This window comes from Cnephaeus nilssonii (assembly GCF_951640355.1).
Source record: "Cnephaeus nilssonii genome assembly, chromosome: 12".
NCBI classification, from domain to species: Eukaryota; Metazoa; Chordata; class Mammalia; order Chiroptera; family Vespertilionidae; genus Cnephaeus; species Cnephaeus nilssonii.
Genome location: NC_137083.1, coordinates 77,770,498 through 77,798,129, shown reverse-complemented (window position 1 = coordinate 77,798,129; position 27,632 = coordinate 77,770,498). Strand labels below are relative to the sequence as shown.

The 27,632-nt window shown below is 43.0% G+C and overlaps 1 protein-coding gene across 1 annotated transcript; it reads right to left on the bottom strand.

Annotated features, from left to right (window-relative positions):
* On the bottom strand, window positions 1-25,404 carry GALNTL5 (polypeptide N-acetylgalactosaminyltransferase like 5; the record flags this gene model as incomplete). Its single annotated transcript, XM_079785817.1, has 7 exons — window positions 25,304-25,404; window positions 23,207-23,373; window positions 20,491-20,613; window positions 17,916-18,165; window positions 15,418-15,535; window positions 3,352-3,501; window positions 1-174 (listed from the first exon to the last, which is right to left on the bottom strand). Coding segments are annotated over exons 1-7 (984 nt in total). The 5' UTR covers window positions 25,306-25,404.
* Between the last annotated feature and the right edge of the window lie 2,228 nt (window positions 25,405-27,632).

Below are 27,632 nucleotides of genomic sequence, written 5' to 3'. Positions count from 1 at the left end.
TTATTGATGAAAATTATTTGCTTTCATTTCATCAAATGTCTCCAGTTCTGGGAAGACAGTATCCAGATACCACTGAAATGACTTGCAGCCCAATCGTCTCCTTAATTCAACACGCTCACTAATGTTCCCATAGGGGGTGGATTTCAGATTAGGTCTTTGTAAAAAAAACTGCTCCTAAATGGAAATAAAGAGTTTCATTAAACCAAACCAATCTTTGGTCATCAAAACATGACATCACAACAACTTTACAAAAAAATTTTAAAAACCCTTCTAACTTCCTCTGTATAGGTACACACACAGAATCTGGGACTTACTCACCCCACACGTATGCACAATATGTGCTATGATGGACCATGGCAGAGGTAGGGTATACCCCCTTTCTCTTACCGTCTCAGTGAGACTCAAGGACAAAAAGCCCTCACTGCCCCATTCCAACCAGTACTGTCTTGGGTTCAGAAATGGGCATGATGTGGTAGCTCAGGGCAAATGGACTCTGGAGGAAGACAGCCTGGGTTTAAATGTTGGTTGCTTCTGCTACTTATTAACTAGGTAACCTTGGCCCCTACCCTCATGAGGTTGTTGTGAGGACTGAACACTTTAATGCACGCAAAGCCTTGGGGAGATGAAGGCTAGCTAGTAGTGTCATGTCAGTGTCGGCCACTATTATTACCATACCTGGTTAGTCTTTTACACTTTCTGATTGAAGGGAGCATCAAGAATGAATATCTAATGCACTCCACCTGCTTCATATTAAAAGTAGTATTCTAAGTAGACCAAAGCCTCCTTGTGTTTTCATCTGTGTATTCCCAGTGCCCAGCATACAATATAGTAATATTGTTGAATGAGAGGAGCTTGCTTATTTAAATTAGCATATTATGGAATCCATGTTGGATTCTCCCAGGGACCCTTGGCCATTGGAGGTCTTTGCCTTCTTCTCTTGTCACTGCCTAGCTCCCCAGGGAGGTTGATGCAGGGGGTGAGTGAGCCTAAGGGTGGGGGAGGGGTGTCCTCATTTTGGAGTGAAAACAGAGAAGACCTTAGGCAATATCTCCCTGTTTGAAGCCTTCTCTTATCCAGTGTCACTCACTAAGGTTCCCCGTGTGCTGTCTCATACAGTCCATTGAGTATGCCAAACATCATATTCTTTTTAAGTTAGAGGAACTTTTTGTCACTATATCTTCTGTGATATTCAGTAAACCCAATCCTAGCTGTGATCAAGTCGACTATTTAAATCTGTGATCGGAGTTCACAGAAAAGAAATCAGCAATCATAGCACACAGTTACCAAGAAACTGTAATCAGTGTAATTTAGAGATTACTCAGGGGCAGAACTCTGGGCTGAGAAAGCTTACATTTCACTTCATACTCTCCGGTACTAAGTGCCTTTTTTAAAATCAGGAAATATAATACATACAAAAAGTTCATAAAACATAAATGTGCAACATAATGGATTATTGAAAAATCAACATTGGTAATGCTGACTAGGTCAAGAAATACAACATAACTCGCATCCCAGGAGCCCTTGGCCTCCCCCTTCCTGGCCAGCATCCTTTCTCTTAGTTTTCAATGCCTTCTTGATTATGGAGTCACTTCTTTGCTTTTCTTTCTAGCTTTGGTATCTAAATATGCATATATAGATTATATGGTTTAATTTTACCCATTTTAACTTATAGAAAAATACTATATTTTACTGTATTTGGCTGCTTTTGTTCTCTATTATGTCTTTAAGATTTACCTATACTGTTGTATCTACTGTTGGTTAATTTCCGCTACCGTAGCAATTAAATAATATCACATTTATCCATTCTACTTTTGATGAGTATTTGTGCTGTATTCATTTGAGGCTAATAAATAATGCTGTTTATAAACATTCTTATTATGTGTTCTGGTACACAAAAGCACGCATTTCTGTAGACTGGAACTGTTGGATCATGAAATAGTCATATCTTTTATTTAATGTTGCCCAACTGTTTTCCAAAGTGAGTTTGTGATAATAAGCACTCCTACCATCCATGTCTGAGAATTCCTGTTGCTTGCTAACACTTGGTCCTATCAGATTTTAAATTATAAATATCTCCCTGAATTGTTGTTTTTAATCCTCACCCGAGGATAAGTTCTTCATTGATTTTAGAGAGAGAGGAAGGGAGAGGGAGAGAGAGAGAAACATCAATGTGAGAGAGAAACATCTATCAGTTGCCTCCTGTATATACCCCAACCAGGGATAGAACCCACAACCTGGGCGTGTGCCCCGACTGGGGATTGAACCCGTAATCTCTCAGTGTATGGAATAATGCTCCAACCAACTGAACTGCACTGGCCAGGGCTCTGCCTGAGGTTTTCATTCACATTGCCCTGACTGCTAAAGAAATTGAGTATTATTACTTTCATAACTTTAAATAATAAATTAAAGGACTATTAGATCAAGACCAGGGCATATAATATCACAGAGATAATCTTACACATTTCTACCCATGTATCTGAAGGGAGGTCTTGTTGAGGTTACTGTCCATGTCTGTTGTGCAGGGATTCTGGATGAACGACCTTTGAATCAAAATGGAGCCACACTATAGTTCTCTGTACGTGCACCCATTTAGGTCCTGGCAGGGGCTTACACTTGGGGAAATGCACCCATGAAGGGGCGTGGCTTTGGTATAGAAATCTTTGACTGTTTATAGAAAAGATGAAGGAGATCTACATGGCCCTGACCCAGTGGCTCAGACAGTTGGAGCACCATCCCATACACCAAAAGGTTGCAATTTCTAGTCCCGGTCAGGGCACATACGGGAGACAACCAGTCAATGTTTCTCTCTCACATCAACGTTTCTCTTCTTTTCCTCTCCCTTCCTCCCTCTGTAAAATCAATAAAAACATATCCTTGGGTGAGGATTGAAAAAACAAACACAAAAGACTTGCATAGTCCCCACATCAGCAGTCACATAATTGGGAACTTAGGCGTGGAAGAAGAGATCTAAGAGTTGCCTGTGCGGATGGGAGCAGGGAGAGGTATTTACTTCAGAGGGGCAGTCCTTGGAGGGCAAGGGGCCAAAAGACCTAAGCTAAATAAATAAATAAACAAACAAATCAATAAAATACTCCTTGTGCTGGTTGAGTCCCTTCTGAGAAACTCGAGTTTCCCTAGAAATTAAAAGTCAGGTGCAAGTGTAGCAGCTTCGAATGAACAATTGAGAACAGGGTCTGGAGATGAGTGGCTGAGAGGTGGGAGGGATACCACTAAGTTAAGGAAAACTGAGGAAAGAACAAAACTTGCTGTCTGGAAAGGCAGTAGAAGACTTCTTCAGAGCAAGTCCCACGGTGTACGTTCATCTGTTCAAAGCAGAGACGTATCCTTTACCTTGTATTCATCCAGCCAGACATGCACCAGTCTGAGGTTGTTATATCTCAGGGCTTTGAGAACTTGGGTTACATTGTGGATAATATGTCTATCAACATGTCCTACTCGAGAGCAGGGCAGTATAAAGAGCTGGCCTCCACACATCCAGATCTAGACATAAGAAAAACAGAAAACATATTCATGTGCGTTTGCTAGTAACAGGCAACTAGTGATTTTTTTTTTTTACAAACATAACAATAGCTCACGTTTATTAAGTTTCTTATTTCATTCAATCCTCACAACAGCCCTATCCTATCTAATAAAAGAGTAATATGCAAATTAACCATCACTCTGCTACACCCACCAGCCATGCCCACCAGCCAATCAGGAGCGATTATGCAAATTAACCCAACCAAGATGGCTGCAGCCATTGAGCGAGCAGGAAGGAGGCTTGGGTTTCCCCAGCGATAGAGGAAGCTAAGCTTTCCGCACACCCTGGCCGGCCTAGGCCTCTGCTTAAGGCTACAAAGTTTCAATTATAGAAGATAAATCCTAACAAAAATGGCAGCAGCCACGGAGCTGGAGAGAGCAGGCTAGGGTTGCCCCCAGCGACAGAGGAAGCCAAGCTTACCACCTCCCTGGCCGGCCTAGGCCTCCACTCCAGGCTACAAAGTTTCAATTATAGAAGGTGAATAAACCCCACCAGAGATGGCTGCCGCCACAGAGCGAGCAGAAGGCTTGGCTCTGCTCCAGGCTACAAAGTTTCAATTGTAGAAGATAAATATATCCCAGATACCAGGGCCTCCGCTTGGGTTGCCGGGGAAGCATGGCCGGCCTGCAAACCACCACAGGCCCCTCACCCAGGCTGCCCCACTCCCCAAAGGAATCCCCACCCTGATCCGGGACACCTTTCAGGGCAAACCAGCTGGCCCCCACCCATGTACCAGACTTCTATCCTATCTAATAAAAGAGTAATATGCAGATTGACCATCACTCCAACACACAAGATCAAGATAGCTGCCCCCATGTGGTCTAAGATCCTGCCCCCATGTGGACACAAGATGGCCACCACAAGATGGCCAGCAGGGGAGGGCAGTTGGGGGCGATCAAGCCTGAAAGGAGGGCAGTTAGGGGTGACCAGGCCGGCAGAGGAGGGAAGGAAGTTGGGGGCAAACAGGCTGGCAGGGGAGCAGTTAGACATCAATCAGGCTGGCAGGGGAGTGGTTAGGGGGTGATCAGGCTGGCAGGCAGAAGCGATCAGGGGCAATCAGGAAGGCAGGCAGGTGAGCAGTAGGGAGCCAACAGTCCTGGATTGTGAGAAGGATGTCCGACTGCCCATCGAGGGGTCCCAGATTGGAGAGGGTGCAGGCTTGGCTGAGGGACACCCCCCCTGTGCACGAATTTTGTGCACCGGGCCTCTAGTAACATAGATATTGTGTTATCCCCATTTTACAGATGGAGAAACTAATACAGAGATTGGTTAAGCAGTTTGCCCAGTGACACAGGGCTGGTAAGTAGCAGAAAACAGGATTTAAACTCAGGAAACCCAGCCCCATCACCAGTGTTCTGAATACTAAGTGATTCTGCTTCTCTTATACACTGAGTGGCCAGATTATTATGATCTCTGAACGCATAATAATCTGGCCACTCAGTGTATATCCTATATAATAAAAGGCTAATATGCAAATTGTCCCCTCAACCAGGAGTTCGACCAGCAGGCAGGCCGCCAACCGCCCATGTCCCCTCCCCCTGGCCAGGCTGGCCGGACCCCACCCATGCACAAATTCATGCACCGGGCCTTATATATATATATATATATATACTAGTAGCCCATTTGCAGGAAGAATCCTGCAAGCGGCCGTTGGGGCTGCGTGCGCTGCTGCCGCCTTTGCGGCCGCCGCGCCTGCACCCGCTCGCCACTGCCGCCGGCCCCGCTCCGCCCCGCTCCGCCCCGCCCCGTTCTGCCCCGCTCTGCCCTGCTCCGCCCCGCCCCGCCCCACCCAGGCTTTCCCTTTGGTAGCCACCTTGCTTTCCGCTTTTCCTCCCTCTTCCTTCTAAGTTGTCTTCAGTCTTCACTCCTCCCTCCCTCAGCGTATGCAAATTAGCCGCCATTTTTGGGTAATTTGCATACTCACCCTGATTGGATGGTGGGCGTGGCTTTGGCTGGTGGGCGTGGTTTTGGCGTAGTGAAGGTGTGGTCAATTTGCATATTACTGGTTTATTAGGTAGGATATATATACACACATACATACATACATACACACATATACATATACATACACTGAGTGGCCAGATTATTATGCATTCAGAGATCATAATAATCTGGCAACTCAGTGTATATGACCAATTCTGAGGCTGATTATGTGTGAAGAGTGGCATGATGAATTTGTCTTAAAATATTCTCCACAATGGAATAATATGCAGCTGTAAAAAATAAGGATCTCTTACTCTTTGACACAGCATGGAGGGACCTGGAGAGAATTGTGCTAAGTGAAATAAGTCAGTTAGAGAAATATAAGTATCACATGATCTCACTCATATGTGGAATCTAATGAACAAAATTAACTGATGAACAAAGTAGAGACATGGAGACATGCAATAGACTGATGAATCTCAGAGGGAAGGTGGGGGAGGGGGAGTGGCAGGAAGAGATTAACCAAAGAACTTATATGAATTTATATGCATAACCCATGGACACAAACAATAGTGCGGTAGGCCTGGGGGAGGGGGGAATGCAGGGCGGAGGGGATCAAAGGGGGGGAAAGGGGGACATATGTAATACTTTGAACAATAAAGATACCTTTTAAAAATTAATATTCTCGCCAAAACCGGTTTGGCTCAGTGGATAGAGCGTCGGCCTGCGGACTCAAAGGTCCCAGGTTCGATTCCGGTCAAGGGCATGTACCTTGGTTGCAGGCACATCCCCAGTAGGGGTTGTGCAAGAGGCAGCTGATCGATGTTTCTCTATCATCGATGTTTCTAACTCTCTATCCCTCTCTCTTCCTCTCTGTAAAAAATCAATAAAATATATTTTTTTAAAAATTAATATTCTCACCCAGCTGGTGTGGCTCAGTGGTTGAGTGTCGACCCATGAACCAGGAGGTCACAGTTCAATTCCCGGTCAGGGCACATGCCTGAGTTGTGGGCTAGATCTCCAGTGTGGGGTGTGCAGGAGGCAGCCAAGCAATGATTTTCTCTCATCGTTGATGTTTCTATCTCTCTCTCCCTCTCCCTTCCTCTCTGAAATCAATAAAAATATATGATATTCTCAAACAATATAAGAAAATATTACACTGTTAACACGGGCGTGGCTTCACATGGTGTGAAGTGGCAGAGGTCAGCTCTGCGGCCAATGAGGTGCGAAGACAGAGTTGACAAGAACAGTCTTGGGAACACCCACGTTAAAGAGACGCACAGAAGAGGAACTCCTGTGGAGGAAACTGAGTACCACCAGGCAATGGAAGGGGAACCAGAAATGTCCTAAAAGCCAAGAAAACTTCTGGAAAAGTCTGGTCTGTAGGGAGCAGCTATAGGGTGAAGCCTCGGATTGACCTGTGGCAGGGCCACAAACCAGTCCTAGCCTGGAGGGCAGAACTCTCTTAGCATAATTAAGCCTGACCTGTAGCCCTCCCTAACTCCTTCCTAAGTAGCTAATGGTCTGTGGGAGGTGCAGCAAGTGTTGCCAAAACAAGAGAAACTCATAAGAACATTGTAACTATGTTGACCACTCCTTGTTTATCTCTGAACATAAAATAAAGCCTTAGCTTGCCAGCTGGATCTTTCTGTGTCCTCATCCAGGCATGGGAGATCCACCGAGCCCCAGCTGTATTCTCTTTGTCTGTCTTCTTTAATCCTTCACCGCCCCTCCTCAGGTTCAACCCTTGGCCTTGCTGGCACGGCACATGTGGTGCCCAACATGGGACCTGAGTACGGGGGAACTACAATTGCAAGATGAAAGGGCGCTCCAGTGAAGCACGAGCAGAAAGCAAAAAGTAAGGTAAGGAGCGCAGTTTAGTAATAGCTTAATAGCTAGGCGTAAAACATGGGAAAAGGGATCTCTAAAACAATGCAAATTCTTAAATTTCTTAAGATGTCAAAAGGTACTCTCTTAAATCAGGCTCAAGGAAAACGAGTGCCCTTGTCATCTTTACCTAGGTGGGCTCTTGTTTGAACTGCATTATGCCCACTTCGTGTTGAGGATCAAAAGTCTGTAACACCTAAGGCCCCGGATCCTCCGCCTCTAGTGTGGGAAGGCTCAACAGCTAGGGAAAGTGGGACTAACAGTCATCTTACAAAAGGACTCTTTAATGCTTTATCTGAAAATTACCATATGATGCCTTGGGACAGGCAGATTTTAGCAAAAATAACTTTAGACGCCAGTCAATGCTATGGAGAGCAGAATATGATAAGATCTGTGATCAGCAGGCTGAGATCTAGGCTGCATTCTGCCTGTAAGTCCCAGGCAATTTAAAAAACATCTGAAAGATCCATGAAAAGAACTCTGATTTATTAAGTCCTATCTATGTGTTGTGGGTGCTTGTCTGTTTATTGTTGTTTTATCTGTTTGTTGTTTGGTTTAATTTGTTTATTGTTAGTCTATTTTTTTTTTAAATTTCTTTATTGATTAAGGTATCACAAATTTGTCCTCATCCCCCCATTCCCATCCCACACCCCTCCCCACGGATGCCCCAACCCCCTGTTGAACTTAACCATTGGTTAGGCTCATATGCATGCACACAAGTCCTTTGGTTGATCTCTCTATTGTTAGTCTATTAAGCATGCCTTTAATGTAATTTTAAAGAAACAGTAGATGGCCAGACCATTACTAAATTTCCCCAGAGCAAACAGAATGTGGGAATGGGGAGAGAAAGAATATGAGTGGTACACGTGGCCGATAACACAGGTTCTAAGAAAATTCTCTAAACAGAAGGAAGTAACTAAAAAAGGCCCCAGCCCATTGACTAGTCTTTTGGTGATCCTGTAAAATGGATACCCACTCCCAGGAGTGTTATTAAAAGTCTTATTTTTGCCATGTTTTTATTTCCCAGTCCGTTATTTGAAATTTGGATAGATGAGACATTTCTCACAATTTAGGGATACGTCTGGGATTTCTGTACTCGTGAAGAGATAAAGGCTAGATTAAGAGAAATGGCGTGCCCCACCCAATTTTGGGTGGCACTTGAACTGAGCCACATATCTCTTCATGGATGCTATAGAATAAACCCCAAGACTGTTTTTCTTTAAAAGATGGCAAAAATGACACAAGGAAAATATACAGGCTATATTTGGGCAACAAGATTAGTGTTTCCATAATAATGGGTAGTTCTTGAATAATAATGGTCCACATTCCAAGGTTGCCTCACAGGTCCCGGCACTCCTGTTTTTATAAAGGAAAATAAAATAAAATAATAAAGCCACTGAAAGTCAGTAAGTTATGTCTGTTACAGAATTTGCCAAAGAAAATGCCTTAGATAATAATAATTGGCTTTAAAATCTCTAAATTGTTAAAGGGCCAGTCACCTTTCTCCCTATAAAAGCAGGAAAACCACAGCAGTAAGGAAAAATGTGGCAGTTTTGCATCCGGGCAGCTATGGGCCTGCTCCCTCCTCCCCCTGCCTTTTCGCCATGCCTCTACATAATTTTCCAAAGTCCTTGGTAACTTAAAGACTTTGGAACATTGCTAAATTAAAAAAAAATTGTTAAATATCTAAAAAACAAAATACTGAAATATCAAACTAAGTTTCCTCATATGAAAAATCTAGAGAATATAATTAAATCTATTTAATTGAATGTGCCTTGTGTTTTGTTTGAAATATATCCTAGAGATGTGGATATGTTGATAGTCAGAGAAATGCTAGGTGTTTGGCTTGCCGGCTAGAGTTTGAGGCTTCTGGGAGTTTGGAGTTCAGGTTAGGTTGGGAGGAATTGTATGGTTGTGATGGCACAGTGCATGGAGTGTGGAGGTTCATCTTTGAGAGGAATGGTTCTTGTGTTTTCTCTGGAGAGACTGGTGGTTCGGAGTGTATTGTGGTCCTTATGTGTATTGCGTGTGGTGGAATTTCAACCTAGGAAATAGTATTTTGTTGGCCTAATTAGAGGATAAGGATTAATTCTATGGTCTAAACCAAATTTTTAATGCTAAGACCAGTTTGAATTTAATTGATGTCTTTTAACTACAAAAAGTGTATAATGTAATCTTTGGATTATGCATATTTGATAGTCTTTCCAAGTTAAATTTCAAGGCTTTAACCAAGAGATACCTTTGGGACATTTCAAGGGCCCTGGAATGATTCAAGGATTTATTCTCTCCTCTTAAAAGAAATATTTTTAAACTAAGTTAGGCCAATCTAATATACTTGAAATCATGTGGGAAGCTTTATCAGATAAAAGTTAATAACTGTGTTCTATTTATTTATTTATTTATTTATTTATTTATTTATTTTTAAAATATATTTTATTGATTTTTTACAGAGAGGAAGGGAGAGGGATAGAGAGTTAGAAACATCGATGAGAGAGAAACATCGATCAGCTGCCTCCTGCACACTCCCCACTGGGGATGTACCCACAACCAAGGTACATGCCCTTGATTGGAATCGAACCCAGGACCCTTGAGTCCGCAGGCCGATGCTCTATCCACTGAGCCAAACCAGTTAGGGCAACTGTGTTCTATTTAAATACATATAAACAATTGATTTTAACAAAGTCCACAGTAAAATCTGCAAAAAGAATACTGTTTAAAAGTAAATTTAAAAAGGAGAAATTTTAAAATCTCTTCCACTACTATTTACAAAGTAAACTAATACTTATTATTCTGGCATTAAATCTCACCATTACTGAGACACCATGAAGAAAAAGAAAGTTACTTTTACAAGAGATGTATGCATTGCAGTATTGGCCAGCATGTTTCTCTCCTACTGGTTCTTCTGAAAAGCAACCAAGTTGTTTGTTCTGTTTAAAAGAAAGTAAAAGTTTTGAAAAGAACTCCCTAAATGTGGCTTAGGGATTGCTCTGGGAAAAAATACAGTGGGAAATGCCCTTCAAATACCTAGAAACTGTACTTAAAAATCAATGTATTAGGCCTCAGAAGGTAGAAATATGAAAGGATTGACTCAAGACCTTAAATGACTTAGAAATTATTAGAGGACATTAATTAGTTAAGACCTTATCTAAAAATCTCTACAGGAAAAATGACAAATTTATTCAATATACTTAGGAATCCTAAGAAAGTTGTTATTAAGTGTATGCACAGACCCACAGAGTCATTTTTTCTAATTTCGTGGCTTGCATGTAACAGCAGTTTGCAACCATCTAAAAAATATAAGTGCCAAGCGGTTTGGGGCCATCTAGTAAATGCTATCTTCCCTAAACCAAGGACACTTAAAAGTCAATAATTTGCATTTTGCCTCCCTAACCAAAGCTCTATATACTCAAAAAGACTGATAGCAGGAATCCAATTAGTGTCATTTACTGTCCACACCCTAGGACAAATAAAGTTCAGGGGAGCTAATAGTGTAAGGTTACCAGAGGCTTAATACTGTCACAAAGGCTTGTCTCTCACCTGGAGATTACTTATTATGGAAGCATTTTATCTGTGTTTGTGCTGATATTGGACCAGCCTATGTTCAGGGAATGGGCCAAGATGCAGGAGAGGAAAGCATTGGGTAAATGAGTGCTGCTCCAAGACTGATGTTGATGATAAGTTAATGCCCCCCGGGCAGGGAAACTTCAAGTGGGGCCAGCCCCAGCCCCACCAAACCCTAGGGGCCTTACCTTTGACCCCACTGCAGCCTTTCCAGTCAGCTTAGTCCCAAAGCCAACCATTCGAAACCTTTACTGTGCCACCCCGGGAAGTGCAGGATTGGACCTCAGTCCCACCTCCCGATATGTACTAACCCCGGAGATGGGGCCTCAGGCCATTGCTATGAGAGTCTATGGTCCCTTTCTTGCGGTCATGATGGGCTAATATTAGGGAGGAGCAGTTTAACATTGAAAGGGTTTCAAGTTCTCCCTAGGGTGATAGATCAGGACTATACTGGAGAAATTAAAGTAATGGCACAAACAATCTATCCTAATAAAACAGTAATATGCAAATTGGTCATACCTTCGCTATGCCCACAGCCAATCAGAGCGCACAAGATGGCGGTTAATTTGCATATGCTGAGGGAGGGAGGAGTGAAGAAAGCAGAAAGCATGGCGGCTGCGCGGGTGGGCAGTGGCGCAGCTGTGGAGCATGCGTCCATGGTGGCCTCTGAGGCAGTGGCGGGCAGTGTGAGCGGCAGCGACGCGGCGGCGGTGGGCGGGGCGCGCAGTGGAGGCGGCAGGCGGGGCATGGCTGGCGGTGTGCGAGGCCGCAGTGGCCTTGGAGGCGGTGGTGGCTGCGGGCGGGGTGTGGCACAGTAAAGGAGGCGGGTGTCGCGTGGTGGGGCGGGTGGGCGGGTGGGGTGGCTGAGGAGGCCGCAGCGTCCGCGGCAGGTCAGGGTGATCAGAGGCGGAGGCAGTGCACGGCCACAGAGGCAGCTGTGTCAGCAGGCGCAGAGGGTCGGGAGTGCGGGGGCGAGGTGGGCTGGGTTGGGTGGGCAGGACGGGCGGGAGGCGCCCCGCCCCGCCCGCCGCAGCAGGAGAGGTGGGGGGGCGGGAGGGAAGCCCACCGCCAGAAGTCTTGCAGGAAATATTCCTGCAATGGGTCCCTAGTTAATACTATAAACCAGGTCTTACCAGAAACAAAAATAGCACAAATTCAAGGTCAGGCAATAGCAGAAAGAGCCAATCCTACTCTTAAAAAGCAATTACAAAAACAAAAAAATGGGGAGAAGGATGTTATGTGTTAAATTCTTCGAATTATGATGCAGAGTTGTACAGAGGCCGAAAGGCATCGGACCTCCAGTGCAGTAGCCTCCACCGAGTTAGCCCGGTGGAAGGATGCACAAACCAGACAAGAGTTTTACCGGATCCAGTAATGATGTGGGGAAGAGGTTGTGTTTTGTATCTTTCCAGAAGGAGCAGCACAGCCAGTTTGGGTGCCAGAGCATTACATGAGTCACCACAATGGGCCCAGAGAAGCTCCTTGTCCCTTTGTTCAAAAGATTGAGAGTTGGCCCAATGACAGCAAAGCGGAAGAAGAAAACAAAGGCTATGCAAGGGGCTGAGGTGCCAACATGGGGTCAGCTGAAGAAGTTAACAACTGAGGCCCAGCAGATGGTAGAAAAGCAAGAAGTGGAAGCTACTCCCTCAACCATGTTTCTGGCTATGCTAGCATTGGTTAGCTGCCAGTCTTCTGCAAAGTCTTGCGCAGCCAAGTCCGAGGACTCTGAGTAAATATATACCAGCAGCAAAAGAAACTTCCATTTTGTAGCTGAAAATGTTAACATGTCTGTAGTTTGATTTCTCTCTTATTGCTGTGTTGCATTGGCATTGTGTTGTTATTGTTTTAATAGCCAGAGCTTTGTTCTTGATGTTTAAGTTTTACTTTTATAGTAGCTTAAAAACAAAAGAAGGGGGAGATGTAGGAAGCAGCTATAGGGTTAAGCCTCGGATTGACCTGTGGCAGAGCCACAAACAAGTGCCAGCCTGGAGGACAGAGCTCTCCTAGCATAATTAAGCCTGACCTTGTAGCCCTCCTTAACTCCTTCCTAAGTAGCTAATGGTCTGTGGGAGGTGCAGCAAGTGTTGCCAAAACAAGAGAAACTCATAAGAACATTGTAACTATGTTGACCGCTTCCTTGTTTATCTCTGAATATAAAATAAAGCCTCAGCTTGTCAGCTGGATCTTTCTGTGTCCTCATCCAGGCATGGGAGATCCGCCGAGCCCCAGCTGTATTCTCTTGTCTGTCTTCTTTAATCCTTCACTGCCCCTCCTCAGGTTCACTCTTGGCTGTGCTGGCACAGCACACTGGTCTATAGTGCCAAATGCTGCAGTAACCTTAAGTCTAGAGAAGACCAAAAGCCATCCATTAGGGACATCGCTATTAAGCTGGTGACAATTCCTGGGATGATGTTGCAGGATGCTGAAGACCCCCCATGGTTTACTGGATTGAAGAGGAAGCAAGAAACGAAGAAGTATACACAGGTATAGACTCGTTTCTCAGGAAAGACAAGGTTACTTCTTTGGGTTAGAGACCACTGCTAGTGTCACAACAGCACTTTAGCTATTTATTCATTTTTCGTTTGTTTATGCAAAACCCAAGGATATTTAAAGGATAGGAAAAGGTCATTATGAATGGATTGGTTGAAAATTTTGAAGCAAGGAGAGTTAATACATTTGAATAATAAGTTAGGTGTTCTTCACTATATGGAGGGAATATAGAGCCAGAAAAAGGAATACACTTACTTTTCGAATATGAATGTATCATTCACAAAATTGATTTTAGGGGGAAAGTCCATATACTATATTCTCAGAGCAATGTAATGAAAAGGAATGATCAACCAGACAAATAAAAGTGGCAAAGGCATGGGTGTTATAAAACACTGGCTGGTCAGAAGGGAAGACACGAGTGGAAACAATCAATGAAATAACAAACTAACAGGATGCTGCCAATAAGGGCTTGGAAGAAAATATACTGCTCTAGATATTCCTATATTCATAATACAGTGCCTAAAGGTTTATGAAATAAGTCTGCACTTAAAATAGCTTTAAAAACAAGTGAATGAAGTAACCAGCCAAAAGAAGGAAGAGGGAGCTAAAATCCAAAACAGAAAAGAAATCGTTGGAAAAAAAAAAAAAAACACGGAAAAGAAATATAGTAAACAATTAGTACATGCTAAGGTAACATGAAATTCAAAGTGTGATCTCTGCAGATGACTTCATTGAGTATAAGGAACAGATGGCAAAATGTAAACTGAAATAGTAGTGGCTCTCACTTATTAATCAGCTCATATAAATTCATCAATTAAGCTGTTTGCTCCACACCAACTTTCTTGGTTGGGCAAAGAGACAAGATAGAGAAAAGTGAGGGGAAATGTGAAGAGGAGTAATAGTGAGCTCACAGCCTAGACTTTGATGTACAGTCCATTATAATAATCTCTTAGAATTCAGTAAAAAACAAATACCTATGGTAAACATACAATAAATGTTTGAATAGTACCTTATATATATTTTTAGACTCTCTCTCTAGGAATATCTACTTTATACTTTATTCTCTACCCCAATTATTTCACTCAATATCACAAAATTCTGAGAATGGCATTTATATTTGTTACTACTTTTCAGGTGAGGAAACTGAGACTAGAAAAATTAATGACTTGCCAAGGATCTTACAGTGGTAGAGCCAGGACTAATTCTCAGGTCTAATATCACAGGATTTTTTAAAAGTTGAATCTATTTTTAATAATTGAGATACAATTCACACACTACAAGAAATCACTCTTAAAGGACGAAAGTTCGTGATTTTCAGTATTTCCTCAAGATTGTGCCACCATTGCCATTAATTCCAGAACACTTGTACCCTCTTTAAAGAAACTTGGCACCCACTAGCATCAGACTCCTTCCTCCAGCCCCTGGCAACCACGAATCTACTTTCTGTTTTAATGGATTCACTTATTCTAGCCATTTCATATGAATGGACTCATAGATATAAGTGGCTTTGTGTCTGGCTCCTTCCACTTACCATAATGTTCTCAAGTTTCATCCATGTTGTAGCAAGTACTCCAGGATTTAAGAGTTAGGAGACAACTCAGACATCCTCTCATTTTACAGCTGGAGAAACTAAGACCAAAGATAGTTTATATATTTAGTGGCATCCAGGTCCCCTACCTCCTGATCCTGTGTTATTTCTACCACACTATAACTACAAAGACAATGAGTAGAATAAAAAAGAGATTCCACAATAGATTGAAATAGTCTATTAACTTGATATGCCATACATTGGAAATAACATATGGTAGGAAAGTCTGATATTTTATGAAATGTTTTCAATTTTTTGCAAGGAGTCCCACAAATTGTGTATTTCATGGGCTACCAGAATGATACCAGATACTCATGTAGAAAAATGGCATAATTGCCACAGCAGATTGCATGACTTAAAGTTTGATTTCACTTTGTATGTACAAAGGTAACTATTAAAAAAAAAACCAACACAAAATCTGAATTACCCTTAGTGAAAGTTCCAAATTTTCTGCTCCCCAAAGGTTCATTTCCTTGTCGTACTGTCCGATCTCGTTAAAATAATGCCGATTTATAGCAAAAATTCCTCCAGACATTGCAGGGGACCTAAAAAGGACACAAATATTAAGTTGATTCTACAGACTCAGTTAGTATGGATTTTTGCCAAAATTATATTGAATATTAATGATAATACAGTTAAAAACTAGAAACAACCATATTAACTGATGTCCAAATTTTTAAACATACATTTAAACTATGTAAAATTACTAAGTTAAAACCATAACTACCAAAAAGTAGGCAATAACATTTACTTAGCTCTTACCAAATTATGCAAGCAATATACAGGGTAGGGTTAAAGTAGGTTTACAGTTGTTCATATGGAAAATAATATAATAATCAATAATAATACAAGAATAAACTTCGTGTTTCATGTACTCAGAACTGTAAACTTACTATTGCCCACCTATGTTCTAAATGTTGTGTTGGTCAGCAGGAAAATTATCTTTAGACTGCAAGTTTCCTATGGGGATGAAGACTGAATTGGGTAGTGAAGTTCAGAAATCCCCCTTACTAAGGGCATTAAGAGCAATACTTACTTCAGGGAAAAACCATCACATTATAAAGCATTTTTTTTCTTTTGTCCATCAAAGCAGGACCCATAAATACCAAACTAAATAGTATGAAAGAAATTACATGGGCCCGGCCGGCTTGGCTCAGTGGTTGAGCGTCGACCTATGAACCAGGAGGTCACAGTTCGATTCCCTATCAGGGTACATGCCTGAATTGCGGGCTCAATCCCCATTGTAGGGCGTGCAGGAGGCAGCTGATCAATGATTCTCTCTCATCATTGATGTTGCTATCTCTCTCTCCCTCTTCCTTCCTCTCTGAAATCAATAAAAATACTTAAAAAAAGAAAGTATTTACATATTCATTCATTCATTTGTTCAAAAAACTACCTATTTAAAAACAACAACTACTATTAAGCAGCTTTAACATGTTAGGGATAAATTAGTGAGTCAACAGGCGAAGGTGAGAGTAGGGATATCAGGTAGAGGTTGCTGCAGTGGTCCCAGAGAAAGACGATGGAATCTTGGATAAGGGTATAGCAAAGAAGGTGGTGAGATGTGGTCAAATTCTTGATATATTTTGAAGATGGAGCCAGCAGATTTGCTTATCATGGGATGTGGGGTGTTGGGAGGAAAAGAGTCACCATTGGCTCCAACGTTTTAGGCCTGGGAACTTGAAAGACAGACTTGCAGGGCACTGAGATGGGGAATGCTGTAGGTGGGGCAGGGTTTTGGTGGGAAGATTCAGTTTGAGATGTGTATTCGGCATCCAAGTAGAGAGGCCAGTGAGAGTAGGATAGTTGGATAGATGCATTTGGCATTCTGAGAGAGGTCAGGGCTGGAGACATAACTAACGGGCATCGTCAGTCTAGGAGGATGAGATTCACTCTGAGGAGGGAGTGGGAGGTGGAGAAGAGGACACATGACTGAGACGTGGACACCTCAACAGTAAGAGGTGGGAGAGAAGAGGCGGATTCGGCAGAGAAGATGGGAAGGAGTAACGGTGAGGCGGGAGGAAGACCAGGAGGCTGTGGTGGTCAGGAGCCCAAGGGAAGCCTGCACATACGAGAGAAGTAAGGGAGAGCTCAGCAGGCAGAGCAAGTGAGATGAGGACTGAGAACTGGACACTGGATTTAACAATGGGAAGGCCATTAACAAGTGTTTTTTTTTGTGGGGGGGGGTCAAGGCAAAGCCTGATTAAAGTGAGTTTAAGAGACAAGAGTTAATAGAGGCAAAGATCAAGAACTTGCTAGGCTATAGTGTTAGAAAATTTACTCACGTGGTTTGTGAAACAAAGGGGTTAAAGGTAAAAGAAGAGAAGTGAGCTTGGTGTCCAAAGTTACCAGTAAATATGGAAAGGGACCTGGAGGAAGTCTCTTCAGAAAGAGCCTCATCGATGCAGTTAAAAGTCACAATATTCAACTCGCTCTCACAGTTAGAGGCCCCGTTTCCCAGACTAATCATCTAGGAAAATCATGTTCATCTCAACCTATAACGTTAGATAGAAGCCCCTGGATAAATATTTTAGAAACAAATGTGGCAGAGACATCTACTTTTTCTATCCACACTGCAGGCATTTTGGTCATTGGTCAGCATAAACAACTTGTTACTGAGAACCAAGTCCACATTCTAAAGATGGGCCTTTGAGCCAGAGGGATACTAACCACAGAGGTGTTGTGAACTGGGGTGAAATGCTCATTTTCAGTGGAAGGAATTCAAAACCTACTCGATTCTATTATTATAGATGTCTAGAAACAAGATAAATAACTTTCAGACACAAATATCATTAATAACAAAATATCATTAAGCTCAAGAAACTGAAGAAATAATCTCTGAAAGCTTCTTTCCCCCGTCCCTCCTCGTCCCCCCCAGGAACCAATACACATATGTTATTTCCCCGTAACCTGAAGAAATCTCACCGGATGGGTGTGGTGGGTCCCTCTGGTCCATCCATCTCATAAGTGAAAACGGTGTCCCATTCAAATTGTAGATGCCAGTTGAAAGCTCCTCTTACAATAGGAGAGGGATAGTAGTTCAGTGTCAGGTGGTCAATGGAATCCACCATGGGGCACACCACCATTTTGCGGTCCTTGGCGATGGCCGCCAGCAAGGGCTCCAGCCAGACTCTGTTCACTTCACAGTGGCTGTCCAGGAACACCAGCACGTCCCCTGGGGAGGCAAGAACAGGCTCAGGTTCGTCCATGTGGATGAAACACCTGACCACCCAAGTCAAAGCCCAACACAACCCATTTGTGGAATATTCGCTGTGTGTTTGTCTCTCAAGGTGCTTTCAATCCCACTGCGGGGAGATAAGAGACACATATTTTGTACCAAAATGTGGGACATCATACACTACAGATGTGCAGAGGGAGCCGGGGGACGGCAGGCTAGAGACTAGGTTTGGGGAAGATTCTAAAGAAGCAGGGAGAACTGAGCTAGCCTTCGATTAAAAGTATTTTTTATCTGGGCTTTGACCACTCAGCTCCGAGCAAGAGTTTACTGTGAGGATACCTTCTGTGCTATTTACTTCAAGATGCATACTTATTTCTGCATTGGAGTTCAAGCTCTAACGAGGGTCTATTCTGCTTAGAGGCACAGCCCAAATGAAGAAAACGTGTTTGGAAATATCCAGTGTGGGCTCTGCTCCAGGCGAAGGGCCCTCTTACACCCTGGGATGGGACCCTTCACTGGTGCAGTCTTTTTGAGGACAATTTGGCAGTATCTATCAACATTTAAAATAAGAATTCCCTTTGGTCAGGATTTCTACTCTCAGCAGCTTATTCCATAGGCACAAGCACATATTTGCACAGAATATATCTGTACAAGAATTGCCAGTGCAGCCTTTTTTTAGTAATCGTAAAAAATAAAAATCACCAATTGAAAAATGGCTAAACAAATTATGGCAATCCATTCATGGGATCCACAAGACCACACTATGATTAAAAACTGACATACATCTTAAGTAATGTCAGAGGAAAAGTTCCAAAACATTAAAATTAAAAAAGTAAGTCTCGGGTAAATAAAGATGGTATGATTCCATATACAAGGTGGGGGCAAAAGTAGGTTTATAGCCCAAGCCAGTTTGGCTCAGTGGATAGAGCATCAGCCTGCAGACTGAAGGGTCCCGGGTTCGATTCCAGTCAAGGGCACATGCCCAGACTGTGGGCTCGAGGCAGTTGATCAATGATTATCTTATCATTGATGCTCCTATCTCTCTCTCCCTTCCTCTCTGAAATCAATAAAAAATATTTTAAATATATTTTATTGATTTTTACAGAGGCTTTTACATATTTGGCTTTTATTTGGCCTTATGCTTAATAAGGAGTCCTGGCTGCAACATGGCCTGATGAAATACGCTGGACACTACCCATGTCCTTTGGTTCTAGTTTTATATTTTGCCCAAAACCTCTGCCGCTTCAGGATTCCAGGCAGGCCGAGAGCTGGAATGGCCAGAGCCCCTTGGGACTCGACCCCAGCAGAACTGACTGCTCAGGGCTCCCCGCTGAGTCCTTCCCTAGGAACCACCGTTGGCAGAGGAGGGGGGCTGCCTTGTCCAAGCGACGCCCCCTCCCTGGGGCAGGCTGTCCTCATCCCTGCCTGATCCCCTTACTCTGATGTGGCTCTTGGTGGAAGCCGAGGGAGTGTGCTGCCCAGATCTCCGTTCAGGAGAACCTGCTGTGAGGAGCCCATCTGACAGCTTGCGCATCTTTGGACCAAGCACAGCATTCACACCAAGACCTTGCTCTCCCCGGGGCTCCCCGACAATGACTGAGCACTCTGTGTGTGGAGGGACAAGGGGGAGAGTGTGGGGGATGGGAGAGCTAGAGCTGGGCCAGCAGAACCCAATGCGGGGCTCCTCTAAGGGGCGCTCTTTGCTCAGGGTTCCCCACTAGCCCAGTGGAGCCTGCCTGAAGCTCTTCGAACTCAAACCTTTTTCCCTCTCTCCCTTCCCAGGTGTTGGATCCACTCTCCTCTTTATCCCTCATAGACATGTCTCCCAGCAACTTTCTCTTCTCTTTTCACCTTGGCTTCGGAGTCCCTGAACGGATGCCCTTCCTGGCTTCAGAGTCTCCCATGCCCCAGGCAGCTGCCCCTCAGCTCCCCTGGCCCCCCAAAGTCTTGCTTCCTCACTGCCTGACAGACCCGGTTCCCAAGAGCACTCGAATGCGTTCCATGTGTGGGCAACTGCCCCTCAGACTTCAGATCTGCGGCCCCTCACCCTGTACCCGGGGCTGACATCTCCTACATATTTGAAATAACAAATTGATGTTTTGAAGCAACATACTTTGAGTCAAAAGAAAATTAAATTCTCATAGGACAAATCCAGGTCCGGGCTCTGTTTAGGCTGGTGGAGACGTGGAGGGTGTCTGTGTGTGTGTGTGTGTGGGGGGGGGGGGGGGGGGGAGGGGTAGGGGGGGATGGGTCCTTTGCACAGGGGCGGAGAGGTCACCGAGACATAGCCGCTGGGTCATGTCCCCAGGGAAGTGTTCATACCTGAAGCGCGTGCCGCTCCCATCAGCCTTGCACGGATCAGCCCCTCCCTCTTTTTGGTTCTTATTATTTTAATCTTCTCCCGAAAAATTTCCAGGTGATAGTCTAGTTTTTCTTTCAAATCATCTGAGGGGAAACAAATGCAAGACTTGACAATGTGTAAACAAGAACTGCAGAGATGAAAACAGCTGAGCACAATTTTGATTGATTCCTAAAAACCATGGTAATCCGCAGAGGTTCTCACTTGAAAAGAAACATTTATTCTATGTGAGGAAGAGAAGGACGAGTGTTTCAGCACTGACCTGTAAATAGTCTTTTGTTCCTAGTGAAATAGCTCTATCTTAATAAGTCATTCTGTAAATTGTAATTGAAGCATGAGTTACGGTGTTTTGGAGCCGTCTGGCTTTATTACTTCCAACTGCGCTTCTAACTTGGTGGTAACTCTTACCCAAGTTATCAAACCACTTGAGTCTCAGTTCCCTCGTCAGTGGGAAGGGGTACCCACCGTGTTCCTTGCTGTATTGTAGTGAGAGGAAGAAATACCACACTCAGCATAGCTCGGTACCTCACAGTCGCTCAGTATTTAGAGGTTAATGTGATGCTGATAACGGAGGCTGGGCTCAGGTGAGACGGATACAGATGCCTCAGAGACTAACTTCCTAATCCTAGAAATCTGGACCAGGAGATGGGGATCAATGGATGCAGGTTGATTGTCTTGGAGAAGGAGGGATCTCCTGCCGGGTCTTTAAACAGAGGCCAGGGCCCTGCTCAGAGGCCCTTGCGAGGCAGGGGCAGCAGCTGGGCTCAGGTGTCGGCAAACACCTGTCTGCCCTTCCGGACACAGAAGCAGCCTGGGAGTGAGACTGAGGAGGAAATGGGCGCTCAGCAGTAACTGCTGACATTGAGTGGAGGGCCTGCGTTCCTAGGAGACAGGCTTGCTGTTGGCTTATAGTCAACAGGGACCAGGACTCGGAGAAAGGTGGGCACAGAGGTCAGCTCTGGACATGCCTCTGGTGTAACTCAGTGCGGGCAGATCCCTGGACCCGTCTCCTGCTCCCCAGGCGGAGGGAGTCCATTGGCAGATACTGGTGTCAGCTGGGAAAGGCAAGCTTCCGTTCAAAAAATTCTCCTACTGGTGAAATTGTTGCAAATTAAAAGCAGGAATATGTCCATCCTGAGTTCCATCAGAACACAGAACACTCCATTTCCTGCATTTTCTGTGCTGAGGTTCTGTGAGAGTCAAAGACTAAGCTCCTTGGTGGTGGCAGGGGCGGGGGGGGGGGCAGGTCACCACAAGCCAGGTGACCGTGGATCAAGGAGGACACGGAGAGGTATCTAGGCTGGCACACACCCAAATCCTGGGCATCAGCAGCAATTCACCTCATGCCTACAGAATGGATGAGCAGGTCGCCAGGTATTCTCTGAACGCATGATGCGGTTCTGCAAGGCTGGGAGTGGTGTCCCTGGTTATCTGGGGCCTGGATCTCCACCGCACAACCCCTGTCCTTCCGGGTGAGAAGGTAGAACTCCACGGTCTAGCAGAAGACCCCACCTTGTCCCCCGCTCATGGCTTTTCTGGGGACTTCTTGCCCAGCATGTGATAAAATGCGTTGCTCCCTGCTATTGATCAGATAAGGAATTTGACCATCTCTCCACATTCCCTCCCGTGCACAAGACTAGAAATAAGCAGTGCTGTGCTGAATAGGAGTGGCTCCTGTAGAAATAATGTCGTGTGTGATGGTGCCTGGCCAGAAGGGAAATCCCTAAATGTAGCTGACATTAGCTTGATTTAGAGTCCACCTCTGAGTTGACACACCTGGAGTTCCTTCTCTTTTCTGCTCTTCTTCCTACTGTCTCTCCTTTTTTTCTTTCCCAGCCCACAGTGATTGGGTAAACGGATGCATTGCTTCCATGGGAAATGGACCCCACAGGGACCTGTAGACTACAATAATTCCTTCAAGGACCTGTAATCTTTTCACTCATCTGGGTCCTTTGGGCTGGCCTCTGGTTTGTACTTAGTTGTAAAACAAACAACGAATTTAAGTGCTAAGCGTAGTTAATCAGATTTTTGTACTAGTATCACAATTCTTTAAACCAGTGAGCCAGCAGGTATGAGCACTTACCTGTACTTGGTCCAAGTAGAATTCTTTCATGGAAAGAGCCTAGATCATGTCTTTTCCCTGCATTAAGCCCGTAAGAGCTCCCCATTTTCTCCAGAAAAAATCCGAACAATGCCCTTCGTAAGCGCTTGCCTTTTTATATCTCTGCTTCTATGTCCACCCTTCCCCTCAACTCTACACTCAGACATAAACTACATAAAATACAGAACTATTCCAAACTCACCACATTTTCTCTAGCCTCTGGGTTTTTATTTTTGATGCTATTTCCTCTGCTTAAAATACTGCTTCCTTCCTGTCCGTCTAGATAATTCCAATTCACCCTTCAGGCCCTCAGTTTAGATGTCACTTCTTCCTGAGTGTCATCAATGATCTCTAAAGACCAGGTGGGTGCCCCTACGTTTACCTCATAGAAGCACTAACCACCCAATGTGTCCAAGAATGTAAGACCAGTTCTTACATCCACACCAGTGTAGCAATAGCATCTAGCTTAGTGGTTGTCTCAACACCACCCAAAACTGTTGTGTAAAATAACTCTCATGCCATCAGAGATAGCACTGCCTTCCCAGTGGATTAGGTAGACTACTGGTGTTCTGTCTTACCAAATTCGCTCATGTCATCTACCAAAATAATTTCTTCAAGGATCTGGTGTGGAGTGAGGTTCATGACACTGGACACTGTCCGAAATAAGGTATTAAATTCTTCATTGTGAAAACAAATGACAACGCTGGCAGTAGGTAGCCTGGTTGGGTAACGTTTTTTAAGACACCTGTAGGCATACATAAGAGGAAGAAAAATGATTCATGTTTTGGGATTGCAGCTAACCTGGTTTCATACTATATTACAAAGCTATAGTAACCAAAACAATATGGTATTGGCATAAAAACAGACATGTGGATCAATGAAACAGAATAGAGCCCAGAAATAAACCCATGAATATATGCTCAATTAATTTATGACAAAGGAGGCAAGAATATACAATGGGGTAAAGACAGTCTCTTCTATGAATTGTGTTGGGAAAACTGGACAGCCACATGCAAAAGAATGAAACTGGACCACTATCTCACACCATACACAAAAATTAATTCAAAATTAAGACCGGAAAGCATAAAACTCCTAGAAGAAAACATAGGCGGTAAGCTCACTGAGATCATTCTTGGCGATGATATTTTGGTTCTGACACTGAAAATAAGGGCAACAAAAGCAAAAATAAACAAGTCGGACTGCATCAAACTAAAAAACGTCTGCATTACAAAGGTGAGCCATTAATGAAAGGAAAAGGCAACCTAGTGAATGAGAGAAAATATTTGCAAATCATATACCTGGTAAGGGGTTATATCTAAAATATATAAAGAACTCACACAACTCAATAGCAAACAAACAAAACAAACAATATGATTTTTTAAATGGGCAAAAGATCTGAATAGATATTTTTCTAAAGAAGACATACAGATCGCCAACAGGTACATGAAAAGATGCTCAACATCACTAATCATCAGGGAAATGCAGATCAAAACCAAAATGAGATATCAACTCACAACTGTTAGAATGGCTATTATAAAAAAGATAAGGAATATTATGTGTTGGTGAGGATGTACAGAAAAGGGAACCCTGGTGCTCTGTGGGTAGGAATGGATTTAAATTGGTGCAGCCACTATAGAAAACAGTATGGAGCTTCCTCAAAAGTTAAAAATAAAACTGCCATATGGTTCAACAATTCCATTTCTAGGTACTTATCTGAAGATAACAAAAACACCATCTCAAAAAGATATCTCCATCCCCATGTTCATTATAGCATTACTTACAATAGCCAACACATGGAAACAATCTAAGTGCCCATTGGTGGATGAATGGATTAAAAAAAAGTTATAATAAAACCATAAAAAGTTCCATCAAAAAATGGAACCATAAAAAGAAGGAAATCTTGCCGTTTGCAACAACATGGCTGGGCCTTGAGGGCATTATACTAAGTAGAATACGTCACAAAAAGACAAATTCATATAATCTCACTTACATGTGGAATCTAAACAACAACAACTTCCATATTCTCCCCTTACCGCCCGCAGGAAAACCAAGCTCATGGATACAGAGAACAGATTGGTGGTTGCCAGAGGTAGAGGGTGGGTGAAATGAGTGAAAGAGGCAGGTTGAAAGGTACAAACTTCCAGTTATAAAATAAGTAAGTCCTGGGGTGTAAAAGACAGCATGGTGACTGTAGGTAATACCACTGTATTGCGTATATAAAAGTTGCAAGGAAAGCCTGGCCAGTGTGGCTCAGTGTTTGAGTGTCGACCCATGCAACAAGAGGTTGCTGGTTCAATTCCCAGTTGCGGCACATGCCCAGGTTTTGGTCTCGATCCCCAGCAGGGGGTGTGCAGGAGGCAGCCAATCCATGTTGATGTTTCTTTCTCATTGATGTTCATATCTCTCTTTCCCTCTCCCTTTCTCTCTTTATAAAATCAATGAAAACATGTTTTAAAAAATAAAAATAAAAGTTGTGAGGAGAATTGATCTTAAAAGTTCTCAACACAAGAAAAAAATATGTTTTGAAACTATGTATGGTGACTGATGTTAACTAGATTTATTGTGGTGATTATTTTATAATATGTACTAATATAAATTCATTATGTTGTACACCTGAAACTAATATAATGTTATATATCAATTATATTTCAATACAAAAAAATGGAGAAACATACATTTTATCTCTGGTATCTGGCACATGTCTCTGATTGCCCAAGCTTTTACTGATAATGGTATTAAGTCCATATATTAAAAGGCCATGAAGAAATTCTGGGTCCGTATAGTTAAAATTCTCATCTGCAAGAATAGGTAATTAGAGTCACTAAGTATTGGCTTACTACCATCACTTTGATAAAGAGATGACATTTTTAATATATTTTTATTGATTTCAGAGAGGAAGGGAGAGGGATAGAAACAGCAATGATAAGAGAGAATCATTGATTGGCTGCCTCCTGCATGCCCCCTACTGGGGATCAAGCCTGCAACCTGGGCATGTGCCCTTGACTAGAATCGAACCCGGGACCCTTCAGTCCACAGGCCAACGCTCCATCCACTGAGCCAAACCAGCTAGGGCAAAGGGGTGACATTTTTAACTCTACCTATTAAAATTTATTTTTTATGAAAAACAGAAAGCTACCTGAAACAAATATAACAAACTATATTTAAAAATTGTTAAATTCAGGTGCTAAATATATACACACCTGTTTTATTATTTTTTGTATATAGTATATAAAATATTTCATAATTTAAAAATGGAATTGGTCTAAAAGGACATTCTCTCACTCTTTTTTTTCTCACTCTTGCGAATATTAATATATGACATATTTTCCCCTTAAAATGGCTAACAGAGAAATTCAAAATAGTTACCTAATTTTAAAAATGGACGCCGTTCCTTAGTTTCATCTTTGTTAGGTCTTTCAGTTCGTACATGTTGTCTTGGTATTTGCCCTGAGCCGAGGATAGCTTGCTGTTGCAATTTTTTATCAAGTTTCCAAATTGATGCAGGCTCCTGGGGTTTCTTCTGCCAGTTGCTCACATGATCACGGTGAAAATGTACATATAACAGAGCTGACAAGATCCCAAGTGTCAAGGTTCCATAGAGTAAACATAGGATTGTGACATTTCGCATTGTAAATCTAGCACTTTTTAGGGTCCATTTTTAAATTTCCTAAATCAGAAGGATTTGGGAGAAGCTATATTAGACATTTCAATGGTTTGTAGGTTCACCTACTTGACTTAAATTCCATCTTTAGCCCTTTAAAAACAATCATTTTGCTATCGATGTTTATTATATATTTTGATAAGATAGTGTACTTTTTTCTATTATCAGAAACTCTTAAAATCGATATTCATAATATTACGTAACATCAAAATGTGTAAGATGCTTATAAAACATACAATATAATTAGAAGTCACTGGTCCATACTCCTGAGCATGTAGTAATAAAAATAATGTGAAAGGTTTATGCATCAGTCCATCTTGGGGTGCTAGTATAGGATTCTATTTTAAAAATCTGATTTAACATCAGTCAGGCTGTTAAAAACATAAAAATACAATATCACATGCTGTGTGAATACAATATTCACAACATGGGAAAAATGGGCAGTGAACACTGTGGTACAGCCCTGAGGGAGGTGAAGCGGTGCGCCCAAGGTGGCAGCATCGAGTTAGGTTGAGTTTATACACGGGGTACACACCCCTGTGAATGCACCCGGGGAGACTCTGCAGGAGCACGATTCCTGAAGTAATGTCCGTAGAAACAGGACACAGCTGCTTCTCTCTACAGAAGAACGGGCAAACGGAGGCTGTTCCATCACTACTGGGAATGAACCAGCTGCAGCTCTATGGATTAACATTGGAGAGTATCAGAAACAATGTCTTCAAAACCAAATAGGGTCTGATGCTACCTATATGCCTTTGGAAAACATGGGAAGCAGTGCAATTGTTTATGGCCACACCGTATGCAGCAAATGATGGGGCGGGGGTAGGGGTGGGGAGTGCACGCAAATATACACAGGTTTAGTATGTGATTGCTCCCGTGGGGGAGGATACAGGGGAGGAAAATGAGAGCTCCTAATGCTTAAAACACACACACACACACACACACACACACACACACACACACACACACACACACAAACCCTCTGAGCCCTGTCTAGGTCGCTCAGTTGGTTAGTGCGTTGTCTTGATATGCCGAGGTTGCAGGTTCAATCCCAGGTCAGGACATATAAGAATCAACCAATGAATGCATAACCAAGTAGAACAACAAATCCATGTTTCTCTCCCTCCTCTCTCTCTCCAAAAATCAAATAATAAAGCTCTGAAGCAGATGTGTCAAAACAATGAAATTTGACAAAGATTGGTGATGTGTACATGGTGTGTGTGTGTGGTATTTTTCTTTATATTTCCCTTAGGTTGGAAATACCTCATAATTTATGAGATTAATTATGACGTCTGTCTCTTCTCCCTCGTGTCTCTACTAGGGATGAAAGTAAAGCTAAAGCC